This window comes from Sturnira hondurensis, unplaced genomic scaffold, assembly GCF_014824575.4.
Source record: "Sturnira hondurensis isolate 20B ecotype Veracruz unplaced genomic scaffold, ASM1482457v3 Scaffold0006849, whole genome shotgun sequence".
NCBI classification, from domain to species: domain Eukaryota; kingdom Metazoa; phylum Chordata; class Mammalia; order Chiroptera; family Phyllostomidae; genus Sturnira; species Sturnira hondurensis.
The window spans coordinates 1015589-1033182 of NW_028079480.1; the positions used below are offsets into that span (position 1 = coordinate 1015589).

General features: G+C 44.0%; 1 protein-coding gene across 1 annotated transcript in view; it reads left to right on the forward strand.

The window, feature by feature from the left end:
• Positions 1-17594, forward strand: part of HPSE2 (heparanase 2 (inactive)) — a 260303-nt gene that overhangs the window by 230258 nt on the left and 12451 nt on the right. Inside the window, exon 9 of the mRNA XM_037050907.1 lies at positions 5726-5872. Coding sequence (XP_036906802.1) covers positions 5726-5872 — 147 coding nt within the window. The remainder of the gene's footprint in view (positions 1-5725; positions 5873-17594) is intronic.

The following is a 17594-nucleotide window of genomic DNA, read 5'->3' on the forward strand; positions in this document are numbered from 1 at the left end:
AGGGAACATTGTACTCCTTGTCTCCACCCTAAAGTAACCACCCAAAAGGTGGACCCCCAGCTTCAAGAGGGAAAAATTATTTTTGGCACCTCTTGTCTCTTTTGTGAACACATCAGTTTGTGGCCTTTATACTGTCTGTCTGAGGACTTGGGGGGAAATGGCAGAAGCTCGGCTTAGCAGGACTAGAGTGTCTTCACAGCGGACCCCTCACCTAGCCTCTTCCCAGCATTCATCCTGACCTTCTTTTATGTCCTCACAGAAGTAGTCACTAATATTCTGGGTGTACCGTGAACTCAGGGCCAGTGTCCCATTTGTTTTTGTTCTTGTTGTCTAATACAGTGACCAGCCTAAAGAAGTTCTCACAGTAAATATTTAATGAATAAATGAATGAATGAAGAAATAAGGCATTAAGACATTACTTCTGACTTAAAGAGTTCTAATTCCCTTCCACTTTGATATCACAACATCAGCCAGAGGGAGAAGGTGTGGTAGAGTGTCTAAGAATTCTACATTCACTAGCATGAGGCCTCCAAGTTACCAAGATCATCTAGAGTCAAAATTCTCTCCATATCACCAGCTCTCCTGTACTCTCTGCGGGGAGTCAGTCACTCCAGAACTTCTCTGGGGAAATGGTGCCACTGTGCTTTGGTCGGGGCCGTTCCTCCTTCTCCCCATTGAAAGAAGGCAGTGAAGGAGGAAGGAGAGAGGAGAAAAGGAAGGAAAGAAGGAAGGGCTTTACTAGTCCATTGCACACATGACCCTAATGATAATAATTGGGGTAGTGAAGGTCTGTTTGATCCTGTAGAAAAGAAAACCCTCCGTGGATGCACTGCATGGGCTGCAGTTACGGGTCTCGTCCACGTCAGTGGGTGTCAGGCACCCCAGGTAGGTAGGTGCAAGGAAAGAGCTCTTCTCTGTGCTCCATCTCTTTAGGAAGCCACATGCCCTGTCTGTACCCCCTCATCCTCCACAACAGTCATAGAAAACACTATCGATCCACTTAATTTATTTGTTGCCAATGAGGCCCAGGTCACAGAAATGTCCCAGAGTCAGCATGTTGGCTTCACACTATTCAGTCTTGACCAGTACTCTGAAAATATCTCACATGTCCTTGGTCAAGGATTGGGTGAGAAAGTATAAACTTACCTTAGAACAACCCAAAGAAAGTGTCTATCAACAGAACTCCTGCACTCCAATGTGTATTGAAGTGGCACTTGCTATGAGCCAACCATCTTGCCAGTAATTTGTACTTATTATTATATTAGTAATATTGTAATATTACAAATGCCAGTAATTTATAATATTATATTGAACTCCACAGTTCCTTAGCATCACCCTTGTATTCAAATAATGCATATACAATGTGTTAATAACGCAAACACTTTAAACAGTTGGAAAGAACCCTTAGAGATCCTTTGGCCCCCAGTGTCGTGTCCAACACAGCAACTCCTTTTACACTCCCCTGATGGTTATGCAACCTCGACTTGAGTACCTCACTGTCTCTCATGGCAGTCTCTTGCACTGTGGGTCATTTCTGACCTTGGAGAGCATTGTCTTTTATGATAAACTTAGGAACAAAAGTCAGATGCTCATACCAGCACCAGCAGGTGCTCTTCCGCTTTCTGTTTTGGAGTTAACACATTAGGACACAGGCAGCATGGGAGTTCTCACCTTAGGTCTTCTTGTTCAGAGAACAAATACATTTTGACTGGGAAAAACCATTTTCTAAACCATTCTGTGAGACAATGTATGTTTCTGGGGAGGCTCTGAGGTCCTTAGCCAAGTTTAGAACCAATTGGAACCTGGTGGATATTGAAGCAAAACTGAGCCTTTTTGGGTTCAAGTTCATTTATTATTGGCAAAACAAGACTTCCTGTTTTTCAGAAGAAGGGTTTTTTTTTTCAAGACTCATAAAAAAGGTTCCTGAGGCTTCTTGGACATCAAATGGCTCTTACAAAACAATATTTTGATGAGTTAAGTGTAAATGAATCAGAAACATGTGGATTAAATTTCCCTTAAAATACACAGGGGCTTTGAAATTAGGGGGAAAAATGTTTGGCAAAACATGGCCTGACTTTTGCCGAACCCAGAAACTTTGAATTAGATTTGGAGACAATGGACCAACCCAGTTTTCAAGCATATTGACTTTCCCTGAGAATGACCGTGTTTCCAAAGGGTCATCCTCCCTTTCCTAGTCTCCCAGCTTCAGCAGAGACATTTCTAGAACAGCGACTGTTTTTTATCTGGAAGTCAAGACGCACCTCCCCATAGGACATTCCCCACCTCTTACGTCCAAGATACTCTGATTCCAGCCTCCCTTCTCTGACTCACTTCCTCCTCCTCCCATGGCAACACAGAGATGTCAGGCAGCAGAAAGATGAAGTCCAGATACATGGATCCTCTGCTGGTGGTAAAAATGTCACCGTGAGTGAGACATGGAGCAAGACAGATGTTCTACCAGACAAAAAGGGACGGACATTCATTAAGAAAACCCAAAACCACCTGGACTAATTGCCTTCAATCAGACCCCATTTTCTTAGGGAACAGATACTGTTCCAAGATTATTTTTCTGTGGGCAGAGAATACACATCCTTCAGGAATCTGGATTTGCAACACAGTACTTTCAGGTTGGTGCTGTACTCTCCAGCCAAAAATGTGTCTTCAAAGCCAGAAGACCCCTGCTTAATGCCCCTGCCCCTCAGCCAAGCAGGAAAGGTCTGGCAGAGGCCCTTGTCAAGCCAGTTCCTACCTGAGAAGGTTCCAGGAGTTCAGTGAGAGCCTCTGCGCCTTGGTCTGTGGGCTGGTTTTCAGTACTGGTTTGTCTCCCTCCGGGGAACTGTGTAAATGGAAATCAGGCCATTGCCAAGCAGCCTGAAAAGACAGCTTTCCCTGGAGCCATGCTGTGATTTCAGGTCTCCCTCCCACCTACCACTTCCCACCTCCCACCCTCTGCTCTCCAGTCTCTGAGGCCTCATTATGCCCCAACGCTGCAGAGGAAAAACTCATAAATGCATGCACAAGGTGCTCTCTCCTCCTCCACTGCTGGCCTTTGAGAAGGTTGTCTGATGATTGTTAACAGAAGGGATTACCATAGTTGGCAAAGTCGGTACCCATGCATGCCTACTTTCATTCACACTCTGGAGCCCAGAGGAGTGGCAGTTAATGGTGTCTTCCTCAGTTCTGCACACAGCTAAGTTAAGCTTAAAGCTCACCAAAGGAATATGGTTGGTGTCCTTTAATGATGGTAAATGCTGACACAGGCTAGCAGCGTCTCTCTTCAGAGCTCTGGTGACACAAGTCTGCTCAAATAAGTTGGCATTATCTTCTGACCGAACTCATTTGGCTCCAAAAGCTAGCTCACATGTTTCAGGGGATTGAGAAGAAGGACCAGAGGAGGAGAGACCAGGTGGAAGAGTCACTTAATAATTTGTCAGGATATCATGTAGGCATACGGAAAGCTTGGAACACAGCACTGTGCCCCCTACACATGCAAGAAAAATCATGGCACAGCCCGGTGGGATATACCGTGGTAATCCTTCTCATGACCTTAGTGGGTTGCTCTAGCCGATGGCTCCCAAACACACCTCATCTGCCAAATATCCCAGGAAGATTTTTTTTAAATATCAGATATCCAGGCCCCAGTCACAAATGGATTGAATCAAAAAATCCAGGGGTTAGTCCTGGAAACTATATTATGAAAAAACAAATAACCCGAGTTATCACATTGACCTGCCCTTGGTCACTCAGCTCTTAATTATCGCCTTTAGAAGCAGAGATGAGTGACCCAGAGGCCGAGGGGCTGTTTCTGCAAGGAATGATATTTTCCTCTGGGCAGAGTTGACGCCGAGTTTCTCTGAGCTCCTCCTTTGAAGGCTGGATCAGGTCATTTTTTCTGTTTCCTCTCATTAACCCATCCAGATGGGGCCTTAAGGGACCCCTTAGAAACAAAATCTTTTTTCCTACAAGGGAGAAGGAAATCATTATAGTTTTGTTGATACTGAAAGGCCATGTAGGCATATAGTTCTCCCAGGCTTCTGAACATCCTGTACTGGTTTAAAAGGACCCCAAAGTGGTAAACAGTTTTCTAATCTAGGGGTAGGTAAAACAGCTAAAGCAGAAATCAAAGAGATCAATAAATTTGACTACATAAAAGTTTTGTGTTTGGGGGTTGGGGGCCAAGGTGGGGTGAAAATGGAGGCAACTATATTTGAACAATGATAAAATTTTTTAACTTGTATATATCAAATACAATGTTAAATGAATTGGTCAAAGAAAAATGGGGAAATTTTGTAATATACATGTAGGAAAAAGGCTCACTATCTCTAATAAATAGATAGTTTTTATAAACCAGTAGAAAATTGGCAAAGGACATGGTCAGTTTAGAAAAGAAGAAACGAAATGGCCAACTAGCAAATGAAAAAAATGCTGCACCTCAGTATGAATTTTTTAAAATACAAATTAATACAACTTTGAAATCCTATTATCACCTCTTGGGTTGAGAAAGGCTAATATCCAGTGTTGTTAAGAATATGAGAAAATGGGCGTTCTTATACACAGCCAATCAGGGCAAGTTGGCACAAATTCTCTAGAGACTTAATCACAATATTATCAAAATATGTGTGTCAGCCAGAATCGGTGAAATTATGCTCGATAACAAAGGCCTCCACACGTCCGTGGCTTTCAATAAGAAATGGATTCCTCATTCACACTGCTTGTCTGTCGTGGCTCAGCCCTAGCTCTGCTCAACTTGTCTCCATCCCAGGATACGGGTCGACAGGGCCCCACACCCGCGGTCAAGAGCATTGCTGGTCTTCCAGCAGAGAGGAAAGGGGCAACACGGGGGGCTGGCTCTCAAACCTCCTGGCCAGAGGTTTTAACATACCCACCCACATTTCATTGGTTTCAACAGGGCAGGGACATAAAATGTTCCTCGGGGAGGGGCACCACTGGGAGAGGACCAGATCTGATGAGGAATCGTACAGTGTTCATTTCCTGACCTGATGTTTTCAACTGCAAAGGCTCCATCCATCAGAAATGATCGCGATGTGCGAAAAGTTTATGTACAATGAAGCGTCTCATCACGTAATTTATAATGGCAAGCAATTGAAAACAACCTAAGCCCCCAAAAGTAAGGTATTAGTTAAATAAATTATGTTACATTTCTATGGTTGAAGAATTTAGCATTCTTTCATAAGTAGAATATATCATGTAGCAACATGGGAACATGTTTAAGATGTTCATGAACTGAAAAACTGTGCAAACAGTGTGATCCCAATTATGTAAAAACTGAAATATGTCACATACTCAGTAAATATTTGTCAAATTAATAAACTAAGAAAACTGGAAGGATGTTTATGAAAATGTTATTATATCTTAACATACTTGGGTTATGGGAATTTTCTTTTTCTTTTTGTGTTTTTCTATATTATTTATTTATTTAATTTGGCAATCAGCATGTTTTACTCCCATACTCAGAGAAAGATATTCTGCTTTCTCAAATCATCACAATGCACTTAAACAAGAACAAAGGGAGCGCGGTGAGAAGTGAGTATCTTCTCTGCAGGAAACCACAAAAACAAGGCCTTCCTGTCTTTGAAGGCGGCCAAGGGCCATAAAATAAGTGCCCTTTCCTGGCGCAGTCCCGCTTCCTACCATCTGTAAATTATTTAGAAGCGTCTAACTGACCACTTTGTTTCCATCTTTTCCTTCTCTCTCTCTGCATCAGCCACAACTACGTTCGGGGGTCCATCACACTTTTCATCATCAACCTGCACAGATCAAGAAAGAAAATCAAACTGGCTGGGACTCTCAGGGACAAGCTTGTGCACCAGTACCTGCTGCAGCCCTACGGACAGGAGGGCCTGAAGTCCAAGTAAGAGCGGACCAGGAAATGGCGGAGGTGCAAGGGCAGCAGACGCTGGGTGGGGAGGGAGCTAGAGCCGTCCTTTTGCTGAGGTCACCAGCGGTGCAGCTAATGAACCCAGGGGCTCAGTGGGATGGAGTCAGGAGACCACTGACTCCCCCGGCACCCTAGTCAGTCATCACCCTGTCTCTGGGCTTGGATCCCTCAATTGTGTTATAAAACACTGGACAAAATATTTCCCAACAAGGTCACTCTTGGCATCTGGGCAAGACAATTCTTCATTATGCAGGATGATCCCATTTCAAGCTGCTTAGCATCCTTGGCCCCTGCCCACCAAATGTCAATAGCACCCATTAGTCATGTGACAACCTAAAACACTGCTAGTGGAGAACCATGTCCCTTCCAGCTATAACATTCTGTAAGGCTATAAGCCCGTTTGTCATCATTTACAAACCTCGTGGGGCTTTGAGGAAGGAGCACGGAACAAAGGATCAGAAGTCTAGACATCAGAGGCAGTTCTGCCCTTACCCTGGTCACTTTCGGCACATCACCTGTCTGGATCTCAATTTTCTTTTTTGAACAACAGGAAAGAAATTATATTCTGGGGGCTTTGTGGTCCCTTCAAACTCCAGAAATACGTGATTTTGTGATACTCCTTACCTCCCTCAGTTTTTACTAGAGACTGTTGACAACACTGACTGTTATCAACAGAAAGCAGCTCTAGGCCAGGGTGACAAGGGCCTGGTCAAGGGCAAAGCCACCTCAGTTCCCCAAAAGAGGCCTCCCAGGAAGGGTATGGGACACTGTACAGACTGGGAGCGTTCCCACTCCATTTCTAATGTTTACCAAGTTTAACAAAGCTGTAAACTTGGAGCAGGTGGCTTGCACTCCCACAGCTGCCCACAACTATTTGTGCTTTAATTATTCGCTGTTGCACTGCAACCTTGGTGGCTTGCATTTGGCTTCCAACTGTATGTGCGATGGGAACAAAACACAATCTGGGAAGTCACTTACGGAGTTTTTTTAGCCCACCCTAGATCTGTGCTTTCAGTCTTGGTTCGCATTCTGGCTCTGTTTTCTGACCACATGTACATTGCTTCTACTTTTCTTTCCTCTCAGTTTTACCTATATCAGCAGAGCTCTCTTGAGTGTTTTATTCCCTTTCTCTCGACTTCCCAGTAGTTCGTGACTGGTGTGCTGAATTCCTGGTCTTCATCCTAGATGGGAGGCTTGGTTCTGGTTTACTAAAGAATCATAAAACCTGGGCAAATCCTTTAATCCTAATCCCTAGGACTCAATTTCCTTATCTGCAAAATTCAAGGATTACTATATTTTTGCTAAAATCCCTTCTAGCTCTAAAATTCTCATACTTGGTCCTATTTTCTGAAGGCCATGAATTTAAGTCTCCCATTGCCATTTATTTTTTTTACATTGCTAGTTCTTTATTTTTTAATTACATTTTATTGATTATGCTCTTACAGTTGTCCCAATTTTTCCTCCTTTGCCCCTCTCCACCAAGCACCCCCCATTCCCTCAGGCAATCTCCACACCCATGTCCAGGGGTCATGGGTATAAGTTCTTTGGTTACTCCATTTCCTGTACTGTACTTTATATCCCCATAGCTATTCTGTAACTACCTATTTATATTTCTTAATCCCCTCACCTCTTTACCCATGTTCCCCTTTCATCAAGCAACCTTCAAAAGGCTCTCTGTATCCATGATTCTGTCTCTGTTCTTCTTGTTTGTTTAGTTTGGTTTTTTAATTCAATTGTTGATATGTATTTGTTGCCATTTTATTGTTCATAGTTTTGATCTTTTCTTTTTGCTTAAATAAGTCTCTTCAATATTTCATATAATAGTAGTTTGGTGTTGATGAACTCTAGTTTTTTTCTTGTCTAGGAAGCTGTTTATCTGTCCTTTAATTCTAAATGATAGCTTTGCTGGGTAGAGGAACTTGGATGTAGGTCCCTGCTTTTTGTGACTTTGAACGTTTCTTGCCAATCTTTTCTAGCCTGCAAAGTTTCTTTTGAAAAATCACCTGACAGTCTTATGGGAACTTCATGTAATTAACTAACTACTTTTCTCTTTATGCTTTTAAGAGTCTCTCTTTATCTTTAAACTTTGGCATTTTAATTATGACATGTCTTGGTGTGGTCCTCTTTGGGTCCAACTTGACTTGTTTAGGACTCTCTGTTCTTCTTGGACTTACATGTCTATTTCCTTCACCACATTAGAGAAGTTTTCTTTCATTATTTTTTTCAAAAAGTTTTCAATTTCTTGCTCTTGTTCTTCTTCTGGCTCACCTGTGAGGTGAATATTGACCCTCTTAAAGTTGTCCCAGAGGCTGCTTACATTATCCTCATTTTTTAAAATTCTTTTTTCCTTTTCTTGTTCTGATTGGTTGTTTTTTGCTTCCTTATGTTCCAAATCATTAATCTGATTCTCAGCTTCATCCACTCTACCATTGTTTCTCTGTAAATTGTTTTTTATTTCAATTAGTTTATCCTTTGTTTATGACTTGATTTTTTTATGCTGTTGAGGTCCTCACTAAGTGCCTTGAGCATCCTTATAACCAGTGTTTTGAACTCTGCATGTTGTAGATTGCTTATCTCCATTTTGTTTAGCTCTTTTCCTGGAGTTTTGATCTGTTCTTTCATTTTGGTGATATTTCTTCATCTGCTCACTTTGGAAACCTTCCTGTGTTTGTTTCTATGTATTAGGTACAGCTGCTATGACTCCCTGTCTTGGTAGCATGGCCTAATGTAGTAGGTGTCCTGTAGGGTCCAATGGCATAGCCTCCCCTATCACCCAAGTTAGGTACTTGAGGTATGCTCTTGTTTGGGTTGCATATACCCTCCTCTTTCAGTTGAGCCTTGGTTGCTCTTGTCAGGTCAATGGGAGGGATTTACCCAGGCTGGTCAGCTGCAAGGATTGTCTGTGACCACTGACCACCAACTTCCACCCCTGTGGAGGCTCCATTGTGCAGAGACAGGGTGTTGGTGCTTCAAGGTGGTCTGCAACTATCCATGGGGCAAGCAGGCCCTAGATTTTTCTAGGTTGCAGAAGTCAAGGTCAACCCCCACCTGTGTTTTGTCTGGGGTCACCCTCTATGAGTTATAAAGCAATCTTAAGATGGCCACTACTTGTGCTGGCCTTAGAGATCCCCAGGAAAGGCCATACTGTGAATCTGGGCCAGCTGCTGCTAGTGCCATGCCTGGAGCCATGTAAAGAGATATGGGGGCTGGGAGCTCACTGAGGCCAGCTGCTGCTTGTTTGATAGGATTTAGGAAGTTGTGAAGCATGATCCAAGACCACCATTCATATGGAAAAGCCACTGTTAACAACTGTAATTGGGTGGGATAGAGCTTCAAGAGACCTCCAGGGTGGGGCAAACAGTGTTAGCCAGGTTGATGGAGTCTCAGAGATGGCCCCTGCCTACCAGCACTGTGGCTCTGTGAGGGGAGGGTGCAGAAAAAGGACAATGGCCTTTGCCTGCCTTTCTGTTTGGGAGAAAGCTCTCCACCAGTGCTCACCTTGATGCCAGATACTTCAGTTCCTCCCTGTATGACACTGGTCCCTTCAAGCTGCTACCCTGGTGCTGGAGCTCAGAGGGAGTGAGTCTGGGTAAGTCTGTGTGTCGATTCTTTAAGAGGAACTGCTTGGGACTCCAGGAGTTTCTTCCATCGACTCTCTCTGCTTGTTTTTGCAGCCAGAAAATATGGGGACTTATCTTCCTGGCACTAGGACCCTGGTCTGGGGGGGTCAATGCGGGGCCAGGACTCTTCACTCACAAGATATCCCTCCCAAATGTTTATCCACCGCAATGTAGGTGTAGAACCAGCCCATTCTGCATCTCTGCCCCTCCTACCAGTCTGGATGGATGTAGTTTCTTTAGTTGCATAGTTGTCAGACTTCCATTCAACACAATTTCTGATGGGTCTGAGTGATAGTTGTTCTATAATTTTGTTGTAATTTTGATGTGGTTGTGTGCGGAGGCGAGCCATGTTTACCTATGCCACCATACTGACCAGAAGGCTTCTCCCACTGCCATTAAATAATGGCCTAAAAGTCATGTCTGACAGAGGGGCTGACTCTTCAGCAGTGACGTGGCAGTTCTGGGTCTTCTGGAACCAAAGAGATTAGGAGCTGAGCCTGGCCAACGTCAGGAAGACCATGTGTACCACGTGGAAGGAACTGACCAAATGTTTAGTCATCCCACAGGGGTCCTGAAGAGGGATTTGGTAATACCTACTAAGATCAGATAACAATGTCACACAATTGGAAGCAGAGGGAACTGGAATCAGAGGGGCTCTGAATCCAGTTGCTACCATTTACATGTGTAGCCAAACCTTAGCTCCCTGGCCGGTCAGATGGTGTTATTGTGAGAATCAAATTAGAACAATCAAGTGAAATGAAGCCTCCTACAAATGAAAATTTTACATATGTTATACTTACCAGAGTTTTTCAGGATTCCATCTGGAACCCTGAATCTGCTCCAGTGTGGAATTTCTAGCCCTTTGTTCACTTCTCTAAACTTGTTTCTCTCCTGTAGACCACTGCTACTTCAACACCTCTCCCACCTAGACCTTGGTGCCTGTGACCTTAAACTACGCCCTTTTGGACTGTAGGCTGCCAGATAGGGACTGCCACGTACACGTTCAGTGCCACATCCAGCGCTCTGCTCAGTAACTACTAACAGCAAGAGCCCTCAGCGGTGCTGGGCTGGGGGTCTCACAGGAAGGGCGTGGTTTCGGTGCAGCAGGCTCCGCAGGAAAGGATGAAAGGAAATGCTAGGAAGTGATTTCAGCCTTCGGTGTCTCCTGCTCTCTTTTATAAGCCTCTGGGGCCAGATTCTGTGTTCTGTGTCTGCTAATTCCTAGCGGCAGCCTGAAGCCATATTAGCTCAGAATCAGATGGAAAGCTCCTGGGGCAGGAGAACCTGTACTTGGTCCTGTCTGGAGGAACCTGGAAGAGGATATGGAGCAAGTCGGTGAGCCACTCAGGCCACCAGTGGGGCATTCTGGCCTGAGGTTTCAGCAGGAGGGAGACATTGGCAAACTTTTTTGATTAGTAGAGAACATGTGGTAATTTGCCTTCTCTTAAAATTGCCATCAGGGCTAGAAATATTTGACATCTCTGAAAGGGTTTCCCCATGTGAACTCAGGACGCAAGTATGTCAGGTGTTACTGCACAGGAAGCACCTTTGAGGTCAATAGTCAGGCAGAGTCCAAGCATCCAGGTCCACAGTGAAGGTTCCTGTTTCTCATCCCAGTGAGTGGACCAGTCCTAAGACCCACCACTCAAGTCTCATAAAAGACAGTTCTCATTCTAGGAACCAGGCAAAAGGTGGGTGCTCTCTACCCCCCAAGTTAGGAAAAGTGAAGCTTCTACAAAACTTTGGTGTATACAAGGGAAGAGTATCCAGTTTCTGGAATACATATTCTTCAAGGATGGCTGAGGGAAATGGGCAGATTTAATTCAGAGAAGGCGAAGAAGGTAAGTCACAAGAACTTGCTTCAGATAATCAAAGGACTGCTAACTGAAGGAAAACAGATTTGGCTTAGAGTCCTCTAAAATGACAGAAAACCAGCCAGTGCAATTGAAAAGAGAAAGATTTCACCACAAAATGAGCTCATTTTCCCAAGGCTTGCCTGGTGCAACCAAGAACAGGGCAGGCTTTTTCAGGAGGCAGCGCTGAGTAGCCATGGCCAACACAGAGGTGCTCCGAGACTCCTCACTCAGTGGGAGGGCGAGGAAAACGAGTAGTGCTTCCCACCAAACTCGGAGGTTCTGTTCTTCTCTTCCACTGCCCTTCCCCACCCGCTTCAGGGGCCTGCTGTCTCTGTGCGCACCAGCTGAGTGGCTTCTTCAAGCCCCTCAACGGCCACACGAGGAGACTGCGCAACAGGAGGGAGTGGTGCTCTTATAAGGCTAGTTTCTCTCCAAAAAATCTCCAACATCAGGGCCCTTTCTGTCACGTTCTTGGTTTCTCACCCTTCTGTGAGGAAGACTGACCCTTCACACCCAAGACAACAATAGTCCCCTTCTAGATCAGAGAGCACCACTGGGGGCAGCTCCACCGTCTACACAGGAGAGGGTCCGTCCACTGCTTCGCACAACCACAAATCAGTAAACACTGTCCTCTAGGACAGGCAGGGAGTTTATTCTTCCCCAGACATAAATATCTCCGATGTCTTAACAGAGAAGCAATGGGAGGCCAGGCCAAACAAGTCAACCTACATCAGGAAGCAGGAGGACCCGTTTTGGGGGGAAGTCAAACCTAGAGCAGGCGTTTGTTTAGATCCAGGTATTCTTCTCTATGTGTCTGGGTTGTTTCCATTTGGAGGGAAAACCATCCAAAAATTAGAAAAAAAGAAAACAGCTTTTATCACATTGGCTATTTTATTCCGACACACGGACCTGAGGGAGTCAGCAGACGCTAGGGATCCTGGAGTGAAGTGACGTTTCGAGGTGTCCCAGTTCATTCCCCTGCCTGCAGACAGCCTGTGGCTAGAACATCTGGACCAGAAGATGTTCTGTGTTTAGAGACCTCTGGGGAAGGAGTGCCCACAGTTTCTGTTCAGTCTGAGTTGCATAAGAACTCCTCATTATGTAAGAACATGGGGGCCTGCTGTGCCTGTGGCTGGGACTTTATAGGTAATAAAGAGCTTTAATAGACATTATCTCATTTAACCTCTGAACAGTACTCTGAAGCAAGTAGAACAGTTCGTCTCTCTCCCCTCTTGGAGTTGAAGAAACTGAGTCTTAGAGCAGTATGTGACTTGCGCCAGAGTCACACAACTATGAGATGACAGAGCTGGGAAATACCTAGCATTCAGCCCTCCTGACCCCGGATGCAGTGTACTGTCCTCAACACTGTCCTGCCCCAAGAGCCCAGTAATAGAACGTTATAATGACACAGTGACAAATATACAGCATGGATGACTGAACTCTGTCATGATGCCGTCTGGATTAATTTCATCTTAGGCTCTTTACATAATGAATACATATTTTTTAAGATTTTACTTATTTATTTTTAGACAGAGGGGAAGGGTGGGAGAAAGAGAGGGAGAGAAACATCAATGTGTGGTTGCCTGTCATGCACCCCCTACTGGGGGACCTGGCCTGCAACCCAGGCATGTGCCCTGACAGGGGAGCGAACTGACAACCCTTTGGTTCAAAGGCTGGTGCTCAATTCACTGAGCCACACCAGCCAGGACAGAATATATTTTTAAAATAGTACTTTACTCAGCAATGTTCTCTCCTTTAGGCTAAACTCATCCCAGTTCCATTAAATATTCTTCACAAGTCCTAATTTTAAATCCTTAAAAGTGCTTCTCTGAGCTGCTTCTAAGATTCTGCTTCCCAGTCACAGAATTTTAGTAAGAGCAATTCTTTTTCTTAGCAAAATTGAGTGATTTCTTTCTATTTTTTGTGTGCTTTTCTCAAAGGGGCAATTAAATACCAGGAGTGACTGTAAATTGGTTTAATCTGAGGTCCCTAAACATCAGTCTCAGCGTGTCCTATTTTGACCCCACACCCAGACACTGCCAGCTGCCCCACCTCACGGTGCCTCCCTCAGAGACCCGCCTCTGAGGGAAGGTGCTGGCCGGGAGGGTTTCCCAGGGAAACGGGAGAGTATATGTCTTCAACCATTGAGGTCATGCTCTGTACTAGACAGAGCTTTTTCCTCTTTAGCAGGCCAACTTGCAGGGGCAATTAAACTGGCTAAAATGTTAAATGAACTGTGGTCCCATATCGATACCCTTGCATATAAGAACTCAGGAATCCCAAGTAGGACAACTTAGGGGAAAAGTCAGAATATGAAGTCGAATGTGAATACTTCAGATCAGAACGTCTCTCGATCGACTTAATGACAGGCCATGTCAGCACCTGGCCTTCAAAAGCTATTTAACGCCTGGGGGCAGCGGTGATGTTCAGGTCTCTGCCCTGAAGGAGCTGGTCTCTGTTATTAGAAACAAACAACTAGCAGGAGGCAGCCTGTGGGTGGTGCCATGAGACAGGTGCAGAGTTCCTCTGCCTTGGGGTGTCACGGGTTCCATATTACCTGTTCGAATTTCACATCTGCGTGAGGCTCTCCTTCAGCTGCCATGGTATTAGATGAAAAAAACATTCTCAAGGATGCTATGAACCAAGAATCTTACTGACTATTCTGGAAAGAAATGAATATCTCTCCCTCCCCTTACTCCTTTCTCTCCAGCCCCCTCCCCACCCATCTCTCTGGGATAAATTTTTGCTTTGATTTTATCCCCACTAAATTCTATATCAAAGAAAAAAGTTGGCATCTAGCTGCATGCCTTTTGAGAGGTGTCATTTAATGTTAGCCAAACAGAATGGTTCTGAAAATACTGAAGTAACACTCAGGTGCTGAGACTGTAAAAATAACTTCATGTCCATGTTGAAACAGGCCCCCTTCTGAGAGTGAATTTCCAGACTCAGAGCTTGGCTTATGCAAAAAGTCCCGAGGGCTGAACTGACCCTGCCTGACCCACCACAATCTCTCTGATGATAACTGGAAGCACCACATTTATTTTGGAATATGCACAGATATGGCAAGAGGAGCTTTGGGGAAAACCTCAACCCTAAAAATTCTATAACAAGACTTCTTACTCACTCAACAGCAAAATCTGAAGACCTGTTTTCTGGGACCAAAGGGCCATTACTCCACTGATCTCAGCAGACTCAAGACACCTACGTGTTTCACTTCTGTACTGCTCATGTTAGTTGGTGCCTGGAGTTTTTGAACTCCGGTCGACCAGAGGTACTCCTTGCAGGTCCCATTATCTTCATTTGTCCGGGATCATTTAAATTAGTTTCATTTTTAAATAAACCACTCTATGAAAGTTCTGCACTGATTAAAAGATGACTTTATATAGGAAAAAACTGGAAGTCCCCTTAGAAACAAATGCGTGTTTTTTCTATAACAACCCAGACAGAAAGCCTGTCGGCTTCTGCTTGATGGGGAGGTTCGCCCCCTGCGCCGGCGCACTCCAGGACTAGATGGTTCTGACTGCAGAAAAGATCCTCTTATGTGTGGCCGAAGGGTGTTTTCTTCCCGTTTCTTCCCTTGCTCAAAAATAAAGCAGAGTAAATGTATACCTTCTTTACGACTTTTCAGTATGTCTCCCCTTAGGATGCTAGTCTCCAAGCTAAACACGCTCGTTGCTTTCAACCGCTCTTCAAGTGGCCTGGTGTGGAGATTGCTCACCATCCTCTTGGGATCCACTGAGTTTTAGACTCTTATCTCATCTGATTAATTATGTCACAGTGCAGTTTTCTTACCTCAGACAAGCTTAGTTTTACCAGTGTAAGAAGTAAGAAATGTGAATATTTTGTTTCTACCTCATCAACACAGAATAGGAATTTTTTAAATCTTTGCCAAATTCATAGTGAAAAATACTATTCTTACTTAATGTGTATTCTTTGAGTTAATACTGTATATTCTGTGAGGTTGAATTTTTTATTTTTATTAGTACTGTGTACTTGTCATGAATTTTCTGTGTCCTTTGCTTAGTTTTCCTGCTGGGGTGTTATCTGTTTTAATAATGATTTGTAAGTTTTTTTCTAATATAAGGCAATTTCTCTTCTGCTATCTATTATATGTGTTGAAATATTTTCTCCAGTATTTTATTTGCTATTTTCCAACTATTTCATTTTTAGGGTATTATCTTGACATACAGAAGTATTCCCTTTCTATATAGTTAAATCTATTTATCTTTTGTTCAGTGGCTTCCATTCCACTTACTTTTTTATGTATTTATATTTCTAAAAGAAGATAAATATGTATCTTTATTTTCTTCCTAGTTTCTTTTTTGTTTTGTTTTTATAACAGCGTTTTTAATGCATTTGGAATTTGTTTTGAAGTCTTCTAAGAGGTAGAGAACATCAAGAGTTGTGCCCTTCAAGCTGAGAGAGTGTAAAGAAATCTGGCAACTCATGGAGGGTTTCAGGTGCCGGTTAAAAATGTCGTTTTTAAAAAGTAAGGGTTCCAGTACAGGCCCCTTCCCTGGAAGACAGGACCCTACTGGCGCGGATGCAGCCACAACATCTGCGGCCCTCCGGACGGGCCGCTCGGAGCCCAGAGGATGCCAGGTCAGCTGCGGAGGCTGGGGGAGTAAGTGGCAGGAAAGTAAGTGTCTGCAAGAGGGAAGACTCGGAGCTGCCGCAGGTGAACAAGGGTCAGTACTTCCTCTAACCAGCAGCAGCCCGGTTCGTGTTCCAGTTCGGAACGTCTGAAACAGACACTGTAAAGGTAGAAGTTAAATATACATGAGACTACCGGTTTAGAAGAGTACTTAGACATAAGGCTCTGAGTCAGTCTACAGGAAAAAGAAAGAGAAGTAAATACATAGTGAGAGAAATGAGTCTTACAAGCTTTAGTCAGTATAAGCTTCCTCACCGAACCTTAGGGGAGGTGAACCTCGTGTGGCTAAGAAGTAAGTTATAACAAATATATATAGTACTGTCTAAGTAAATAATTACATATATATCTAGAAAATGTAATGAGGGTGCTGGATGTGGTACTTAACCCCCTCAGTTCCTCTTGCCCAAAGAGCTTGCAGCACTCTGTAGGGAGTGCTCTGGACACAGCTTGAGAGAAGTCTACACGACTGTACAGAACTTGCACTTCAAGAAAAGGATGGAGCTTTCCCCTTCAGTGCTAAAGAAACGCCCGAGTTCGTTATCTGTGCAAATGCATCATCTGATTCCACTCTTACTCCACCCTTTACAGGGGTGTGCATTGCACACACACTGCCCTGGCTGGTGCTGAGGAGCAAAGCTCATCTCACTAGTGATACAGGAGAGACATTGAGAGAGCAATTCTATCGAAGTGGTAAAAATGCTCATTTCAGACTTTCAACAAAAAGCATGCCTTTTCAAAGTTCACATCTTCCTCTTATGTTAAAAAATGTGACCTACTGACATAGTACTCTAAAAGTTAAGTTAAAAAAATGTGTTTTCTTCCAAATAAATTCAGAACAGCATGGTTAACAAGCTGCCTGATTCCCCTCTACCCCTAGCTGCAAACACACCCCCACTCTTTCTTACCCCTGGTGCTCAGTGGTGCTGCACTTTGAATCACTGGGGAGTTTTAAAAACCCCAATGCCGCACCTCACCTCAGACCAATTAAACTGAAGTCTCTGGGCTTGGACCCAGGCACCAGTATTTTTTAAAGCCCTCCAGGTGATTCAAATATGTGGCCAAGGGAGAGAACCATTGTCCCTCTAGAAAATGCAGGACCAAGACCCCTGCTGATTTGCATCTTTGATTTCACCCAGATTCTGTTCTTCATTCAGTCACTAAGCTGTTTGCCAAAGGTGTGAACATGCCGTGAGCACCCCCCACCTTGTGAGTTCTTTTCGACCCAGTGTACGACTCCCCAAAGGTTTTCTCGTTTGTTTCAACTCCCTGATTAGTCGTGGACAGATCATCGTGCAGATTAGAGCATTATAAAATGCTTTTCTATTTTACATCTCGACTTATACTTTACATGTTAAACCAAGATGTTTAGGATTCCAGAGTTTTCACTTTTTATTTTCTGAGAATTTTTCTCTTGTTTTCGGCTACAGAATACATTTTCTTCCAGCTTATCCCAGCAGCTGGCATCTCTCTGCATAGCTGTCCGTCAAGGCTGTGCTCTCCCCTCCCCTCACTTGGGGACCCTTGTTGCAGAGATTTCCATTCTGCTCCACGTGACTCAGATGAAA